We start from the raw sequence: 19,954 nt of genomic DNA, 5'->3' as shown, positions 1-19,954 counted from the left end.
GGCCCACACAGCTCAAGCTTCGATGACAGTTTTGAGGGCAAAGTTCCCCGGACGGCTCATCTCGCTTCGAGGTGACATCCCGTGGGCAGCGCACTCACCTGTTCTAACGCCCTGTGTTTTTTTTTATGGGGATACCTCAAGGCAGAGGTTTTTAAACATCACCCCACAAACCTGCTTCAGCTGAAGAATATTATTCGGCAGGAAGTAGCCCAAATTCCTGTGCACATGTTGAAACGTGCAGAGGGGAACTTCAGAAAACGGTTGCATCAGTGCATAGAGAACGGTGGCCACCACCTTCAAGATATTTTGTTTAAAACTACATGATTTAAAACTTTAAAGTATGTTCTTTCATTAGCTAAACATAAATTTTGTCTATCAGCAATAATTTTTCTTTTATTCACCTTCAAAAAGAGAAGTTTCTGTGCCCCACCCTGTATTATGATGTAAACAAACATTGTCATATATTATAAGTCTTTTTGACAATTGCTTAATAATATTAGCAAGATAAATTGACACAATTCTGTATCTAAGGCTATAGCCTACTATAGATGTAATGGAATAAGGAAGAAATAATAATAATAATAATAATAATAATAAAGCCCATGTTCTTGATATTAATGACACTGTACCCAGTTATCTTTCACATTTTAAATGAGTGGCTGGTACCTATTACAAAAGTTTTACACATGCACCGTCATTTTTCAATAATCTGACAAATTATAGTTTTCTTGAATATGACTTTCAACAGACTACATGGTGTTGTATCCCAGAAGACAAACTCTTAAAACTGTAGCTTGTTTCTCTTTCTGTTTTAAAATTTATGAATATTTTTATGATATTGCAAGCACGGGAGAGTAGTGTGATTACATGGAATATTTGATTTACTATTTTAGTCAATGAGATGGATTGCAAATTAATTTAATATTAAAGAATGAAATACAAAGAAAATACTTAATGAACTTGAAGGGTACTCTCTGCTAGAAGGTGAAACCATGTTGTTTTCTACGTGCAGCCTGCTGTGGTTGCTGCCAACATCTTCCCGGTTGCTTGTGTTTGCTCTGAAATGTTCTTGAACTTTCATCAGACTACATAGTGTCACATTCCAGAAGATAGCACTCTTTGTAATCACTACTATGAGAAACTCAGGTGTAATTTAATTAATACAATTATTCTTTGTCTTTCTTGACATGAATTTGTCAAAAACTTGCTGCAGTTAATGAAAACTTTGGAATGCTGTAGATGGAGTAATTAATGTGTATATTAAGCTGTATAATCTCTCTTTACATGTAAGCATAGTGGTAACACAAAACATGTTTGGCTGAAAGTAAAGAATATTTAATTTTTCTCTGTTACTTGATTTTGGAATACATGTTATGGTTTCTGGAGATGGCGTTTCTGATAATTAAATTTCTCATTGATATTGTAAATATTCGTTGCTCCAGCCATCCATACCAACACTTCGTTAGTTAAGTCACATCCACAACTTGCAATATGACATTAAGTATTATTATAAAAAGCTCCTAGGATACATGCAGTTTAAACAATTCTTCATTGTTTGTACATGCTGATGGGTCTGCTGTAAAATTAATGGAAGTAGTTCATATTTATTTAATGATAGTTTCAGTAGCTCAGATTATACAGCATCAGTGATAGGATGATGAACAAATTATTGAAAAGGATGTGAAAGGAAGTGATCATGACAAAATTTAAGGTACTATCCACACAATTGCTTGGAGGGACTAAGGAAAGCCTGAAGAACTTCAGTCAAGACAGCCCATCTCTGGATCAAGATTTGAATCCACCTCCAAAATATGAAGAAGGCGTTCTGCCTACTCATTCATAATGTTTGACATGTGCTGATGTTGAATGACCAAAGATAGTTTTGTGATTTCTACAGAACTAAACTGCTTTCCCCATACTGTTGAATGACCCTGTCATTCATCAGTATATATAATAGTTTTGTTATAGTTTCTTTAATGACACTATCAATGACACTGACTCTTAAATACTGAATACTGGATGACTACAAGTAATAAATTGGAAAGAATGTGGCCTGATTTAAGGTACTGACCTTTCATGTATCTAGAGGAACAAAGGAATACCATGAAACTCCTCCATCAGGATAGTTGGTGGCACTGCTGGGATTCAAAAAGAGAACTTCTCCCATTTGTCCACCAGTGTAACAAGCCTACTTTCCTACTCTTAATTTTCCATAAATTTTCAATAAGTGAAAATAAAGGTATCCCTGTAACAGGCCATGGAGGCTCATAGGGTTGTGAGATGTTGAGGTTCCCACATTTTCTAGACATTTGGCTCACAGATGTCGGTAAGGTTGTCAGCCTTACATGCCGGCCGCCCTTTACCCCCAAGAATATTCCTGGTACTCATTTCTGTTAGAGACTGGGTCAACTCCAGGGCCATAGTGTGGCTGGAAGGATTAGGTAAATTGAAAAAATCCAATGGCCTCACTGGGATTCAATCCCACGACCTCAACCAACTATGCTACTGTGTGCCCCTATATTTTCATTACAAATTGTAATTTTATGAATACAGTAAAAAAATCTATTGTTTCTGTAAAAACAGGAAATTTCCTTAGTCAACTGAATAACCATCAGCTTCTCAAGCAAACCCCTGCAGCATGTAGTTTGTTAATTTTTGTGTGAAGACTTATCATACGATCAGTTGCAATGTTTGTTCAGTATCTGACTCCTGTATTTTTGTTTCCAGGTACTGTCTGGTCTCATCATGGATTAGCAGTTACAAATGTAGCATGTCCATACTGCATAAGGATGTTTGTGAACAAGTCAAACTTAAGGATCCATATTCGAGATGTTCACAGTGCTGACAAAGGTCCATTCTCCTGTGTTCAGTGTGGCAAACAGGTTAAGAATAGGAGTTGTCTGCGTGTTCACATGTATCGCAGACACACTCCTTGAATGACAGAAGGACTGCATATTTCATGGACATGGAAATAATGTGCCAATTAAATTTGTGTAGAGAGCAGAGATAGGAACTCATGTGAAGTGAAACGTTTCATTTATATAGGATGAAATGCAAGAAGTGCTGAGAAAGATATCTCAGAATCTGCATCATATCATATAACTCAATTCTTGTTCCTACTCTCCACTCTCAATCTGCATACTTATGTGAAAACTGTTCTACTGTACACATGTTTTTGTATTTATATGACATATTCCATATCCTAAAGTCATTTTGACTAATTCTGGATCAAGGGAATGCAATGCAATGTAATGTAATGTAATACATATGCATCACACACACACTTAACTATTTCAGTGAATGAAATTACTCCAATTTGGAATGTCCTTGAATTAAATAACAAAGTTCGCCAGTTTTACTTTTTCATAGTTCTGCTTGGCCCCAGCCTTGACATACTCCTTAGTTATAGCTATTACAACATCTTTATCCTTGTCTAAGCAAATCTAGCTGCAAAAGTGAGGATGTAAACTTTTAGAAATAAACACCTGTACATTCCCTGTGCTGAAACACATACAACTCACCATGATATTGAAAGCTCACTATAGTCCAACATTATTATTATTGTAAGATTTGAGGCTTTCACGGTGGTGACTATGAAGAAAGCAGTCTTCTGGGATTTGGCACCGTGTATTTGGCACCCCCCTACCCTCTCTGCTCTCACATAGTTGTGTATATTTCCACACAGTCTGCTTTTACCGGTTCTCACGGTCTCTTCGCTTGCAGATTTATTATTTTTTCTTCTACCCTGAAGATGGAGGCGATACGTTCCTCCGAAACGTCGGTTAACACCACATATACATGGTGCCAAATCCCAGAAGACTGCTTTCTTCATTATTATTATTATTATTATTATTATTTCTTCCTTATTCCATTACATCTATAGTAGGCTAAAGCCTTAGATACAGAATTGTGTCAATTTATCTTGCTAATACTATTAAGCAATTGTCAAAAAGACTTATAATATATGACAATGTCTGTTTACATCATAATCAATTACTCTCTAGCACAATACACTCAAAATTATCATTTAAAATAAAAATTTAAGATAAAAGTTTCCATCAAAAGTAACAGAATATTTTGGTCATATAGCTTTAACATATACAACAAATCCAAAATATAAAAACATTCAATTATAAGTATGGTTATCGTACATTCACAATGATTATCCATTTACTTTACTGCTCAACATCTTATATATTTATATAGTTGTATAATCATTATCTCTTAAAAAATTCATCCAGTGTATAAAAATAATTTAAATAAAGAAATTCCTTTAAATTCTTTTCAAACTTATTTATATCATTCGAAGTTACTTTAATTTTATTAGGTCATCATTGTCAGTTGTCAAAATAAAAATTATAAAAATGTTTTAAAATGTATAACAGTTTGGAGGCTGTCGTCATGTAAGAGAAGTGTATTCTACTCCATTGCTACTATTACAAAGCATAGTCTTATTGAGCAGGCCCTGAAGCAGGTTCAGAAAAGTTTTATGTATTCATAAAGAAGATTTGCAGATCAGTCATTCTGACACTACCTATATAATACTTCTCATGAATTTTTGTGTTCAAAAATGAACCATACTGGCTAAATTTCATGCTTTAATAAAAAATTGGAAGATAAATTATTCGCTAGTTGCACTGTGAGCTGTCTTAGACTCACAGATCTTTTAAAGGTGCTTCAGAACCTCTCACTGAAGTTCCTCAAGTCTGCATGCAAGCTTCAGTTATATTTTAAGTTCTTCTGATTTATTAACAGAACAGCAGTCATATGTTAAAATTCATTTGTAAAAACCTACAAAAGTACAGAAATCCTACTCCTTTTCTGAATCACTTTAAAAATTCAGATAGCATGTCTATATTAATTGTTTTTAAGACTGACTCTATGGTGCGCATAATGATAAGTAAAAAGTAAAAGAAAATAAAGGTATCCCTACAACAGGCTGTGGAGGCCCATAGGGCTGTGAGATGTTGAGATGGCCACATTTTCTAGACAGTCAGCTCATAGATGGCAGTAAGTTTGCCATCCTTATGCACTGGCTGCCCTTTACCCCCAAGAATATTCCTGGTACTCATTTCTGTTAGAGGCTGAGTCGACCCCAGAGCCATAGTGCGGCTGGAAGGATTAGGTAAATTGAAAAAAATATCCAGTGACCTTATCATGACTTGAACCTGTGACCTTCCAACTTGTAGCATAGTGCCCCAACCAACTACGCTACCACGAAGTAACTAAAGTTAATAGCTGTAGACTGGCTGGCTGGGTTTTCATTCCTGGAAGAAGCAGACATTATTCCCTTTGCTATCATATCCAGCTCTTTAATCTACTTAGCCACACAGCCAATTCATGGCAAGAACTTTTTCTTCTGATCATTATACTGGCCACTCATTTACATCTTGTGCTGATGTCTAAAAATTGTGGAGCTTTATTTTTTTGTCATTGTATTTAGTATATGGAAAACTCGGGCTTTACCTCTTTTATATGTGAACAACAGTTTTAATTACCATAATGTGCTAAATAAATTTTCTTGGAACTTACAGTCTTCATTATTCCTGTGCCTCTTTTCATAAGAAAAGTTCTATGTAGTGTCATCACTAGTTCTTGAAGATGACTAATTTTCTCTGATGTGAGATTTCTTTATTTATTCATAGTACTTTTATTATGGATTATTACATTCTGTGTTATCCATATGGCTTTTTTGTCTTTTATTATTCTACTGCTTCTTAATTATATTGTAGGTGGATATCATGCTCAATGATTTGTTCATGTATTGCACATTGCTAAAAGTTTTGAAGAAAAAACACAGATATGGTTTGTGAGCTTGTTTCAGCTGTAAGGCTGTGCTCTATATATATATATATATATACAGGGTGTCCCAGGAGGAATGTGCCAAACTTCGGGAGGGTGTTCCTTATGTTAAAGTATGCCGATATAACCCAAAACACCTATGTCCAAAGTTGAACGGTTACGGAGATAATGGCCCGAGAAGTGTCAAACTTTGACCGGGGTTACACACTTGTTGATTACAAAATACATATTAAAACTGGCAGGAATATGTGGATTCTGTAATGTTAATAATGTACGTAACATCAAACCAACTTGTGAGTGACGGAAAGCCATAAAATTGAAGTACAAAATACTCGCTCGCCATGTCATAATTGTCCTTAGGTTTCCAAGCAGTATACATAACACATGACTGGCGAGCGATGACGTAACGTGCTGACTGCGCGTTCTGGTATGAGCCAACTACATAAGCACGGCTAGGGAGTATCATCGCACTCAAGGACAAACATAGATAAGGGCTCTCAGCTGAGAGGTACAGCGAGGTACAGTGCTTGGACCTGCCAGAAGACCACACTTTTCTTGGGCCATTATCTCCGTAACCGTTCAACTTTGGACATAGGTGTTTTGGGTTATATCGGCATACTTTAACATAAGGAACACCCTCCCGAAGTTTGGCACATTCCTCCTGGGACACCCTGTATATGTGTGTATACCTATACTTGTATAATCATCATTGGTAAAACAGACCTTTTTGAACCATAGCCTTCCTTAGAAGATTCTGCCAGACTTTTCTTGAATTAGACCATTAAGTTTTCACTTGTTTGGATTTTGCAGCAATATTTTTTTACAGAGCAAAGTCATCAGCCTTGTAACCATCCCCCAGCCTGGAGGACCAGGTCTCTATATGTATGTCCCCCATTGACAGGGTGGTCCAGTTATAACCCAAGATATTCGGTTTCCTTTTCATTACCTTCTGCAGCTTGCATTACTATGGTAGAGGCATTCTAACCCACCTCCATAAAAGACATATACAAATATAACGTGGATAATATGCTCACTGAAAGTGTTTATTATTGGATACAGCTTTTTATATATTAAAAAGTACTTCTTTTGTCTTGTGCAATTTTTATTAAAATATGAAATATACCTGGCACTGGGATTGGAGAAAATCATGGCATGTGTGAAACCATCAAAGAGTAGAACAACTATTGTCCCAGCTTCAGTGGTCATGTAGTTAACAAATTAAATTGTTGTCAATAAATTATATCATGGAGACTGTTCATCAGTCCATAACACATAAAACAGACAAATTCTGTAGGAAGAAGAAATGGGGATGGTCCAAACTAATAAAATTTATTGTATCTTTAAATTATTTGTTGAAGCCATGTTTTTAAGGCAACAAAATTAGGAGAAGTTGGTTAAAATATGTAAATTTATTTAAGTTTTAACTGAAAAATGGTTACTTATTGTAGTGATTAAAGTCCATATATTTATATAGTTTACTGGCGAGGTCACTGGATTTTTTCAGTTAACCTAATACTTCCAGCCGCACTATGGCCCTGGGGTTCACTCAGCCTCTAACAGAAATGATTACCAGGCATTAAATAAATAATTTTTCTGGGGAGTAAAGCGCGGCCGGCACATAAGGCTGACAATCTTACTGCCATCTTTGAGCCGATTGTCTAGATAATGTGGGACCCTCAACGTCTCACAACCCTATGGGCCTTCATGGCCTCTTACAGGGATAGCTGTACTTTTTTTATATATATTTATATAGTTAAAAAACATTTATTGATGGCCCAATTATGAATACAAGTCTGAAATATTACCCTTCCAGTTTCTATAATACGCACATAGTCTCTTGATTAGTTGAATGACTGTTAGCTTCTGAAGGAAGGTAGTGCTTTGGACAGTTATACCCTATTTAGAACATCTGTGGGGATATGCCATACTCTGAATAGGCAAAAATGTGGATGTTAAGTTCTGTATGGCAATTTTGGTGGTACACATATGTATTTAAAATACAGTCTACTAACATCCTAATTATAGCACAAAAATCTGTGTCACTATATTATTATAATGCACTCCAAAAGATGTTTGAGACAGAGAATATTTATGTATTTAAATATTTTTGCATACACTGCTTTGCAAGGAGGTGACATCCATTTCCCAGCAAGTTTTATATTGTCATGATATGACATTATTACAACCATGTGATATAAAAAGTCACAATTCTTGTTGTATTTCTGCCTAGGAATGTGAATAAGTGTCTTGTTCTAGAAATGTTTAGTGTTGTGGCCAGTAGGTCATCATCAGAATGTGAGGAGGTGAAAATTCATACTTCATGCATAAATGTTGGTTATAAAGAATGTCTGCGGTTTGCATGTGTGAAAGTCTTAGACATTCATCTTTGTGCCCTTTTGTTGTTACTGTTCAGTTGTGTACCGTTTTCAAACAAGTTGATTTCACTTACAAACATATATAAAATGTCAAACCACACTCTTCCTATGGCCTTCAGATGTATGTAAAATATATATGTGTGGAAACGGATGGCTACTTCTTATAATTGTGACCAGACCCACAGCACAAGTGATAGGCCAAAAAATCATAGATAATAGCACCCAAATTACAGCAGATGCCATAAGTGGTACCTGTTGTTGGGCATAAATTCCTTGCATCTCCATAAAAAGTTCACATTTATGTGCTGAATTTCCATTTTAGAAGCATAGCAAACTTGAAACTTTATCCAGGTTCCCTATGCAAGGCACCTAATGAATTTCTGAGGGGAATGCTAAAGCCTGGCTCCAGTGTCATCAGTTTTCTCTTCAGTGAGCTCTCATCATTTTGATTCAGTAATTTTTGTCCAGTAACAACCCAGTCTATGTAATTTTATTTACATTATGTGAATAATCTTTCATTGGGTATTATACATGAGTATTTGTTTCAGTGTAACTGTCACATAACATTTCAGCACAAGAGGAGTGCAACTGAGTGAATGTTTAATATGTACATTAGCAGGGAAGTGGGATTATAGTTGACAGATACATATTTTTTTTTATTGCTAGTGGGGTGGGACTAAGTCCCTTGCACTGTGGCCACTTCTGGCCTCTTGTACCAGACCCAGATGATAGGTGAGAGTGATTGTGGAACAATTGGTGGAATGAAGATTGGCAAGGGAAACCGAAGTACTCAGAGAAAACCTGCCCCAGCGCCACTTTGTCCATCACAAATCCCACTTGGCCAGACCTGGGATTGAACCTGGGCCGCCGCGGTGGGAAGCCAGCGACTAACCACTTGAGCTATGGCATGGCCCTGACAGTTATGTAACTCCAAAGCTTGTTTCGCAGTAGCTGTCAAAGACTTATTAGGCGATACTGGAGTGAAATGGTGATGTCTATAAGCTATTGACTTATTGACTAGGCCATAAGTCTGAGCACATGCAACACAATATGATGCACGTAGTGTGTGCCCTTCCTGCTTGACTGGCCAAAGGATTACAGCAGGCCCTCATGTGACTTTGCTCTACCTATCCTTCTGGTGTGGATGTCAATTTCATAATTAGAGTTTGGTCACAGTAACTGCATGTAATGCTATCTTGAAGTGAGTAGAGTAAGAATATAACATTTTTGTTCAGTGAAATACCCATTGGCATTGAAAATTAATTGAGGGAAACCTTTTAAATTTAGGCTTAAATTATTCGGGCTGAAATTGTAGACATTCAGCACTAAATGAAGGAAAATCTTCAGTCAAGAAACTCTCCGTTACAGTTAAATTGTACTGTTTCTAAGACTATAGTTAGGAATCACTAACCATTATCACAGTGCCAGAGTATTTATAGGTCATGTAGCAGAAATAGTAGTATTTAAGCAATACCACAAAGTAGAATGAAGACTGTGTAATGTTTCTGTTTAGAGGAATGTACATTACAAAGTTGCATATTTATTTCAATATAAACAAACTTGTTGTCTGTAATGTAAATGTAAAATCTGAATTGAGTTCTCAAAGATAGAAAGTGGAAAACAAAAAAAAAATGTTTAAAAGAATCATTTTGTTCAATTCTTGATGAGGTCATTGGATTATTCAATTCACCTACTCCTTCCAGCTGCACTATGAGCCTGGGGTCTACTCAGCCTCTAACAGAAATGAATACCAGGAATTTTCCTGGGAGTAAAGTGTGGCCAGCACATAAGGCTGACAGCCTCACCACCATCTGTGAGCCAATTGTCTAGAAAATGTAGGAGCCTTGATGTCTCACAAACCTATGGCCTCCACAGCCTGCTATGGGGATAGACAGTTAAATCCTTACATTTATTTGTATGTGTTCACACCTCGTGTTACAAATATTTTGATCCAGTGTCTTTTTATAAGTAATTTATGCATTTCTGTATCTCATTATTTATGATGCTGCAAGCTGTCTATTCTGCAGTGACTACCATGTTAATTGTCATAAAACATAACTTTTATAAGAGATTATCAGATGTTTTTTGCATTCATCAGATACTGTCAAAAAATGGGACTACAATGAGACAGTACATTAGCTATTCGTAGACTTTAAAAAAGTCTATGATTTAGTTAGGAGGGAAGTACTGTACAGTATTCTCATAGAGTTTGGGGTACCCATGAAACTAGTTATGCTGATTAAAATGTGTTTAAAGGAAAATATAGTAAAGTCTGTATGGGTAAATATTAGTCTGATAATTTTTCCTATCCAAAATAGCCCAAAATAAGGAGATATTTTATCGCCACTGCTTTTCAACTTTGCTTAGGAATATGCCGTTAAGAAGGTCCAGGAAAACCAGGTGGGACTGAAATTAAATGGGACACAGCAGCTGCTGGTTTGTGCTGATGATGTGAGTCTACTGGGCGATAACATAGGTACCATAAAGAAAAACACACAAACTTTAATTGACACTAGTAAGGAGGTTGGTCTAGAAGTAAACGCAGAGAAAACTAAGTATATGTTGCTGCCTCATCACCAGAATGCAGGGCAAAATCATGACACAAAGATAACTAACAGATGTTTTGAAAATGTGGCATAGGTCAGATATTTGGGAATGACTGTAACAAATCAAAACCTGATTCAAGAAAAAATTAAGAGGAGATTGAATTCGTGCAATGCTTATTACCATTAAGTCCAGAACCTTTCATCTTCTTGTCTGCTGTCTAAAAAGATAAAAACTAGAATATACAAAACTATAATTTTGCCTGTGTTTCTCTAGGCATGTGAAACTTGGTCTCTGACAGTAAGGGAGGAACATAGATTGAGGATGTTTGAGAACAGGGTGTTGAGGAGAATATACCTAAATTAAATGCAGCTTGCTATGCGATGAGAACAATTAAGCCTTTTATGTCACAGGAAACAATGAAGATGGTTTACCATGCCTACTTTCATTCTATTATGAACTATGGATTAATATTTTGGGGGAACTCTTCACACAGTGTAATAATTTTTAAAATACAAAAGAATATAATTAGAATCATTACAGGATGTAGAAGTAGAGATTCATGTAGAGAATTATTTAAGAAATTAAAAATTCTACCTCTTCAATCGCAATACATATTATCGCTTCTCTTATTTGTTGTTTACAACAAAGATAAATTCAAATTAAATTCTGATGTCTATAACATGAATACTAGATAAAAATATAACTTCCACCTACCCTCATCAACTTTATCAGTATATCAAAAAGGAGTCTACTTTACTGGCATAAAAGTGTTCAACAATCTGCCACAAAGTATTAAAAACTTGGGCAATGATACTAAAAAGTTTAAATCAGAGTTAAAGAATTATCTACATGCTCATTCCTTCTACTCTTTAGATGAATACTTCAATGTAAATAGAGAATGATGTAAAATTAAGTTATATTAATTTTTAAGCTAAAATTGCCTGTACTTATGTATGTAACCTTTTGACTTGTTCTGTATCCAAAGGTACTAACCTACTTAGGATTTATAGAATGTAAATAAATTCAATTCAATATTTGGACCAATCACAGATGAAGTGATGGGAGGTTGGAGGAAACTGCACGGTGAGGAGCTTTATAACTTGTAATTTTCTCCAAGTATAATTAAAATGATCAAGTTAACGAATATGAGATGGACAGGCATGTAGCATGAATGGGGGTAGAGGAATGCATGTAGGAATTTGGTGAGAGAGCCAGAAGGAAAGATGCCCCTAGGAAGACCAAGCTGTAGAGGGGTGGACAATATTAAAGTAGATTTTAGAGAGCTAGGATGGGATGGTATGGATTGGATTGCTCTGGCTCAGTACAGGGACCAGTGGAGGGCTCTTGTGAACATGGTAAGGAACCATAAAATGCTGGGTAGTTCTTGAGTACCTGCACAACCTTGATAACACTGTTTTGGTATGTAAGTATTTTATAATACTATTGTAGATGGCAATAAATGAAAGATAAATAGTGAATCCCAATGTAATATTGAAATTCATGTAGAATTAATAAAGTTTTGATTGATTGGCTTTTACTTTTACTACAGAAATTATGTAGCATGAGATGAGAAATATTGAATATGGTANATGTCATTCCAGGAGAATTTTATGGCAGTGCTCCAAAACAGACCATGATAATTTCACACTGATATGTTGGGTTTTTGGACTTTATCCATCATCCTGGTTTTTAAGATAACAAAATAAAAACACGACGTTTTGGACCAGTGATTGAGGCTAGCTCTTTTTAACGGACCCAACTGAATAGGTGGTTTCCTTCACCTGAGGACGGAAACAGATCCAGTTTCCGAAACGTCGTGTTTTTATTTTGTTATCTTAAAAACCAGGATGATGGATAAAGTCCAAAAACCCAACATATCAGTGTGAAATTATCATGGTCTGTTTTGGAGCACTGCCATAAAATTCTCCTGGAATGACATTCAAACCACAAAGTTCTACAGTAAACTTTGTATAGGTGTAAACTATATTGCTCTTTCGTCAGATATCTTTTGGAATTTGTTGACGTAGCATACAATGTTTTCATCTTGCTTGTTGATTGGCATTGAACTGTACACGATTAATTACTTAAGGCAGAAGAAAAATGATAGGCCTAAATGGTTTATGAGACAGCCAGTCAATATTGTACTTCTAATTTGAACTGCCATCACCATTATCATCATCCTACATATTACACCTAGTTTATCTGTTGTGGATAGTATTAAACAGAGGTTTACCATCTTTTTGTAGGTCTTCCCAAGAATTGCCCCCTGGCTTCATACTTTAAAATAAATTCTGTGATATTATGAGATCTTATTCCTTTAGTATGTTCGTTCCAAGTCCTGACAGAATACCCTTTGTGGTGATACTAAAGGAAATACTGGACCTCAAGTTCTTCCACAGGATCTAGTGGCAGCAACTCTACAATTGGACTTTTTCCTTATTTGCCAGTAGTGAATTGGTGGGCATTTTTTTTTTTACCTACAGAGCGATATATAAACAGATTTTAACTGATTTTAATTATAATGGCAAGCTTTTCAACCCATTAAAGGTTTATATATTTTAGTTTAATCAGTAACCTTTTGCACATTATTAGGTAGTAGGTATATAATATATGTAATCCTTCTCTTTATATTTGAACACAGTCACAGAAATAATATTCCTGAAAGCATACACATATCCTAAATGTAATATTTTAACATCTTCATTGTCACCATACCTTAGCCATTAGCCCTGCTGTTTTGTGGTTCACTGTCTGGAATACACAATATGGTGAACAGTTTCATTATAAAAGGACTGCGATGTAGATCTCATGAAATCTTTGGTGCTAGAGATTTATACAAATAATTCTTCTAATATAACAAATCACTAGGTTTTTACATTTTTTATAGCCTAAATCGATGTCTCTTACTGCTTTCTTATATGCTGTTAATGAGTTTTTATACTCACCATCCACAGATTGGCAGAACAAAAAACTTATGGAATCAAATTGTCATTTTGTATACACAAAGTTCTGAATTATGTGACATAATGATATGAAGAGGACAGACGAAAAATATAAAACCAACTTTCTCAGATGAACTTATGATGTCTGATTTCTTTTAAATGCTTCTGTCTAATACAAGGTAAATCATACTTATGAATTTATGCATCTATAATTTAGTCATCTTTCCTTTTTTAGCTGAAGACTTCTGATATCTGAAGGTTGTTAAACATGATCTTAGATATTTATGCCGTTCCCATATTTGGCCCTTTGAACACTAAAAACAATTTCAAATAGGCCTGAAATTTATAGATCCAGTCATCTGTTATCACCATCAGATCTTAAAGTATATGTAAGTTTTGTGTAGATACTCACATACTGTATGAGAATTGAAGTTCTCAATGGTGAATATGGAGATATATAGTCTCTTTTTGGTTATGGCATCATGTAGTATGGCATACAGGTGTCAACATTTCGGATTAATTTTTTGCCTCCATCTTCAGTGTAGATCAAGGCAGCAGGTTGCTCTGAAACATTGGTCCCTATCTACCAAACTAAATGTTGTCACTCTCCAAAAAAACCATAATCTTCATATTACCAAACTGCCTTACATTTGTAAAGGAAACAACATTAGCACACTTTTGAGAATCTCTCTCCCTACAAAATTCCACAACACTGGACCCACACTGAGAGGTAAAGAATTAGGAGATATGAGTGTTGGGTGGCCTCTGTGGCTAACTTAGTCTTTAAATTATTTAGCATATGAAGCTCTTTCCCTGGGATAGAAGCCAACATATTCAGTTCCTACAAAGTAAATGCATAAGTTGCATGGAAATGTAAACCAAGGGAATTCCTTTCTGCTGGAAATCTTGACATAGAATGGATTAAAATTTGTTCCCTACATTTGTTGTTCATGTTTAATGACAGACTGTTTGTGTTGGGTTTCAGGTTCTACCTGGCCCACATCCAGTCACGCTGCCAGGTGCCCATACTGCATGAGAGTGTTTGTAAACAATACAAACCTCAAGATCCACATTCGAGATGTTCATAGTGTTGATAAGGGACCATTTATTTGCAATAAATGTGGCAAGTTAGTGAAAAATAGGGGTTCTCTTCGTGTTCACACTTACCGTTTCCATACTCCAAAAGTGTGAAAATAATTAAGCCAAACCATAACTCTGCAGTGTCACCTTGAGTCTTACTGTTACAGTGATTGCATTTGATTTGTGTTTAAGGTAGAATGCTAGATAGCTTCACTATTCCAACTCCAAATATCAATTATTAGGTTATAAAGAAATTACTTTGAAAGTAAAATATATAATTTCAAACCGCATGCTCTGTATAATGTAAGAAGGGAAATTATGCAGCAGAATAGCTATAAGAAGGAATTTAAAGCAAATTCATCTTCCATAATGCAAAATGGAATGCCTTGAAAACATGTTTACCGTTATTCACGTTTTACTTAACATTTGTTTCAGTAAATAAAATACTAAAATGATATAGAATTCCTGATCAGTTATGTCCAGAGGTCCATTATTTCTTCACCTTAAATGTGAATCCTATGTATTTAATATAAAATCCAATTTTCACTTCATGTACCATGTCAGTACTATAATCCTCTTCTTGTTTAAATTGAATTGTGGTACTTCAGTTAGATAATTTTCAAGTTAGAAAACTTGGGATTGGTTTTCCTTGTTATCGTGTTTATGTTCTATTCAGAATTGCATAGATGAAAGAAAGGTGTAATGTCTATGAATAATTTCAGTGTTAACTCAGATGCACTGAGTACCTCACTGTTACTTTGACAATTACTAAATTAAATTTGTTGCATAGTCTTCCTTCTTGTAATAATATTTATATGGTAGTTAATGTAATAAAATGAAACAAATTTCCAAACTTAAGAACCTTGTTGTTTATTTCCTAGTTTATTAAACCACTTTCTCAACTCAGTTTTCTCAGTTGCATTGATGAGAGAATAATTCTGAATTTTAAAGTGAGAAATACCGTGAAGGGAGCATTCATGTCTTAATGCTATCCCAGCGTATGTCTGCTGAGGAAAATACAAGTCTCAGACAGAATAACTGGTCTATAGGCCAAGAATCCTACACAGAACCTCCTATATATAGAGCAGGAGTTCTAAGCACTCCACTGCAATGGTCACTTAAGTAAAAAATTGTAATTATTATTATGTCTGATTTTATGTAAAATAACTAAGCACCTAACATATGATCAGAATAAATAAGTTTGCAAATCTTTAGTTTGATCAAAATCAAAACTGGTAGACTAGAAAGGGATAAATGTGCCTTATAGAAAATTGAACTGTTGTTATTGCTGCATACATGAATATAGTTACAGTAGTTAGGTGCTATAGATTTACAAAAAGAGTTCTGCTTATGCAGACAGGAGAAGAAGAAAGAGAGGCTGTTTGTCAAGGTCATCAAATTTGACTTGCATATCTGAATACCAAGCAAGATGGTTGAAGCAGTAATACTTCTGACTTGCATCCAGGAGGTATCTGGTTCGAAACTTGGCCAGGATGCTGATTGTTATGACAGGGGTTACAGTAATTTCCCTCAGCATCCAAGAAAATCCATATAAGCACTATCATCTAGTCATGCCAGGCTATAGTGATGCCATCATTAAATTAACTACAAATAACTGGATGACTGACAGGAAACAATATGGACATTAAATTTATGTGGGAGATAGAATATAGTGCTTATGTGCATAACAAAATGGACCTGGTTTACTCAGTAAACATGTTACTCTGAAAATTTTGATAATCAAATAGACCCATAAAATATTTAGCAACTTATGCCATTGTCAAAACAATTATATTGTGCTTGTTCTATACATCTTTCAAGTCTTCACACAGAGACATCAGAAGTATTTTAAATCTCAAATGCAATAAAAGTCTGGTACACATTATTGAATTGTATTTAAGTATGAGAAATTACAGGTCCTTATTTCCTTTACTTAAAATTAAATGTGTAGTGTCTAAAATATCCATAGAATTTGATTTAAAACTCCACAGATGGTGATTAATGACTCCAGTTAAGTGTGATAGAAGTAGGTAAATGTAGTATATGATCAGGAATTAAAAATGCAGGTTGACCAGTTTGTTTCATATTTTCAGATCCCCTTTGTATCTGGTTTTACACAAACATGCACATACACTTTTTTCCATTATAGTTGATTAGAATTAATAAATAACTGAGCTGTTGTTCATCTGACAGCTATGAAAAAGTTGTGTTTATTTTATGTAATACATTTATAAATAAATGTATTTTGATGAACTGAAATAAAATTGAAGTAAATGAGAAGTGTTCGTTAATTTATTATTTCAGTTGTTCTTGGGTATTTGACTGTCTCACTCCCATCTTTTGATGGCATAGTATCACATTCTTGTTTTCTACATGCTTATTTTTATAGTCTGTGTATTTTGCAAACTCTGTTTCATCTGTTAATTAGCAATACTAAAGATGTAACCCTGACAGGGACTGGAAATACATACATTCGAAAACTGTGTGAACTCTTGTTGAATTTTCTATTTGTTTCAGGCTAGTAATATTATTTTGTGTTTTTCAAAAATGTAAAATATTTATTAAATATTTATTAATATTTATTATCTCAGAATATTTTGTCATATTAACTTAGCTGTGCTGTGTACAAATTTATCTTAGACTACTGTACTTTTCTTTTGTATGTCCAATTAGAATATCATAGTTTAAAACTTGAAAACTGTTAGAAGTCCTTCCACTTTGGTGCTAGCCAGAAAATAGCCAGCCAGGCTGCCATCTTTTAAAGCCTCTGGAAAGGCCACATGGAACAGCATTTCCTCTGTATGGTGGAACAATTATACCACTGTGACTTGATTGCCAGAGCCTTATTGGTAAGAACAGAGTTTGCCACTTGAAGGTGAGAATGACAGTTGCTTAGCTGAGACTGTAAGACACACAACCTACTACTTGTCTTCATGATGCTGTGTTCAGTAACCCCTTTCCAAATTCTCTCTTCCCAGCCAGAGAAACAAAGGTCCATGGGGAGATCATACAAACACTGTGATGAAACCATAATAGACTACTAGCCCAAGATGTGGAAGGATGATGATGATTACACTCTAAACTTTTTATGTAGTTTTACAGTTAGTGTGAAAATACATAATCTATTGCTTATGTTGATGGTTTGAGGAAAAGCTGTACAGAAACTTTTTTTAGTATAATTGGCACAGTAGGTAGTTCATTATTTTAATTCTTTATGGTGAAATAACATGTACACTTGTCCACAAATGTTGGTCTTGTCTTGAAACCCTAGACTATCATTCAAGGATCCTAGTTCTGGATCCAGTTAGATATAAGAGCAAAATTATCTATGCTAAGATCAAAGCTTTAGACTTTGAACTGTGGCGCATATCGTCTCATCATTGTGCAGAGTCTGTGTTAAACTGTAAGTCGTCTCTACTGCCTATCATTCTCATGGTGGTCTAGTCGGTAGGAATACCAGAATTCATTATATGGTACTGTCACTTTGAAAAATTATTATTTCACTTGTCAAAGCAGAGAGAAATTATAAAGGTTAATAAGACCCATAATGGCAGATATCTTTATAAACAAATGAATAGAATAATTCAAAGGTCAAGTTTAAGATTATAATTGCATGTGATCAGTGTCACAAAAAATTTGAATTTTTCATATTTAGAACGATTTCATCAACCTTAATTTCAGGCATTTATACTGGTGTATACTTGCAAACGTTCCCTGGTTCTTCTTGCCCTGTTCTAATACATAACTATCTAAATGACATAGCCTAATATTATGTTCTTCTGGTTATACAGGTTGGTTACCCAGTGCTGTATACATCATGGAGTGCCCCCTGTGTTCTCGGGGCTTCAGAAACAAGTTCAACCTCAAAGTGCATATGCGTGATGTTCATGGAGATGATCAAGGTCCATTCTCATGTCCTGAGTGTGGGAAGCAAGTGAAGAACAGGAGTTGCCTACGGGTTCACTTGTATCGACGCCATCAGGCCCTAAAGAACATCTCTCATTCTCCTGTCACATTGCGCAAGACCCAATAGCAGCCAAATACATAGGTTGTGAAATTATTTTCATCTTGTCTTTACTTCGTAGGGCAGAATTATTAAAAGCAAATGGATTGTGTAATTAGTAGCCTGATTATGTTTTCAATTATTTCTCACAAGCTGTGGGAATTGTTTAATCCCCTGGATATTAACAATATTTGATTTCTGGCTTTTGCATTTTTTGATAAGCAGAACTTATTTTTTATTGAAGTTAGAATATCCAAATTGGACTCAAAAACTGGGTGGTAACTAGAGTAAAAGTCCAGGGATGCTGATAATGGACTCCATGAGCACTAACTGTCAATTAGTCAAGAAATTCCGTCTCTTTTATGGAACCCAAAATTTCCTTACAGTGTTCACAAAATACTGCTACTGGTCCCTATCCTGAACAAGATGAATCCAGTCCTCACCTTCACAGCTTGTCATTTTAAGATTAATTATTAATGTTAACCTTCCATTGACATCTAGGTCTCCAAAGTACTCTCTTCCCTTCAACTTTCATGGCTAAAACTTTGTAAAAAATTTTCATTTCTCCTGTGCAAGCTGCTTGCCTTGAACATATGATTTTCCTTGACATGATCATCCAAATAATATTTGGTGAAGAGTACAAATTATGAAGCTTCTCACTGTGCAATTTTTGTCAGCAATTATTGTCGACTTTCTGATACTTCCTCCATCTTAGGCTTCTGACACACTAACAAAATTGAGTCTGTTGCAAAATGGATTTTTTTTGGATGGGGGGGGGGGAGCGTAAAACTATGGTATACATCCGTCAAGTCAAGTCAAATAAAGCTGAAGATTTGCCTATGCAGCATATTAGTGAACGAGACTCAATTCAACTTGACTGGACTTGAGTCAGTGTTCCAGCAGCTTAGGAATAAACAGCAGCACAAAGTACTGTACATTATCGACACTGAACTCTCTTGAGAGAAGCAGGTGTGCACAAAAGAGATGCAGAAGATGATCTGTGTAGCTAACTGCATGAGACACACTTGGAGACCTGACCCTTATAATCCTTCCTTTCTCTTTTAGCCAGTCTTCAGATTATGAACTTGACAGAATTTTCCATATATGATTAATTAAGTGTCATATCAGGATTAGTCGTTGCAACTGCCATTAAGAGACATGCAATATATTAATTGTTTTTTATTCTTTCCTTTTCACTTTATATG

The 19,954-nt window shown here is 35.2% G+C and overlaps 1 protein-coding gene across 6 annotated transcripts in view; it reads left to right on the top strand.

Moving 5' to 3' along the window:
• The window catches only part of LOC111865816 (broad-complex core protein), a 168,860-nt gene that overhangs the window by 143,282 nt on the left and 5,624 nt on the right, over nt 1-19,954 (top strand). Inside the window, exon 6 of one of the 6 annotated variants that reach the window (XM_023854149.2) lies at nt 18,538-18,794. The exons of 2 other annotated variants lie outside the window; for them this stretch is intronic. In XM_023854149.2, coding sequence (XP_023709917.1) covers nt 18,538-18,779 — 242 coding nt within the window. In that variant the 3' untranslated portion in view covers nt 18,780-18,794. Of the gene's footprint in view, nt 1-2,727; nt 3,601-14,651; nt 17,006-18,537; nt 18,795-19,954 lie in introns of those variants that run through there. 3 more of the 6 variants (XM_023854154.2, XM_023854153.2, XM_033751977.1) reach the window with 3 other exon arrangements.

This window comes from Cryptotermes secundus, unplaced genomic scaffold (genome assembly GCF_002891405.2).
Source record: "Cryptotermes secundus unplaced genomic scaffold, Csec_1.0 scaffold901, whole genome shotgun sequence".
In the NCBI taxonomy this organism is placed as follows: domain Eukaryota; kingdom Metazoa; phylum Arthropoda; class Insecta; order Blattodea; family Kalotermitidae; genus Cryptotermes; species Cryptotermes secundus.
The sequence above is the reverse complement of the archived record's forward strand: the minus strand, read 5'-3'. Positions and strand labels throughout refer to the sequence as shown.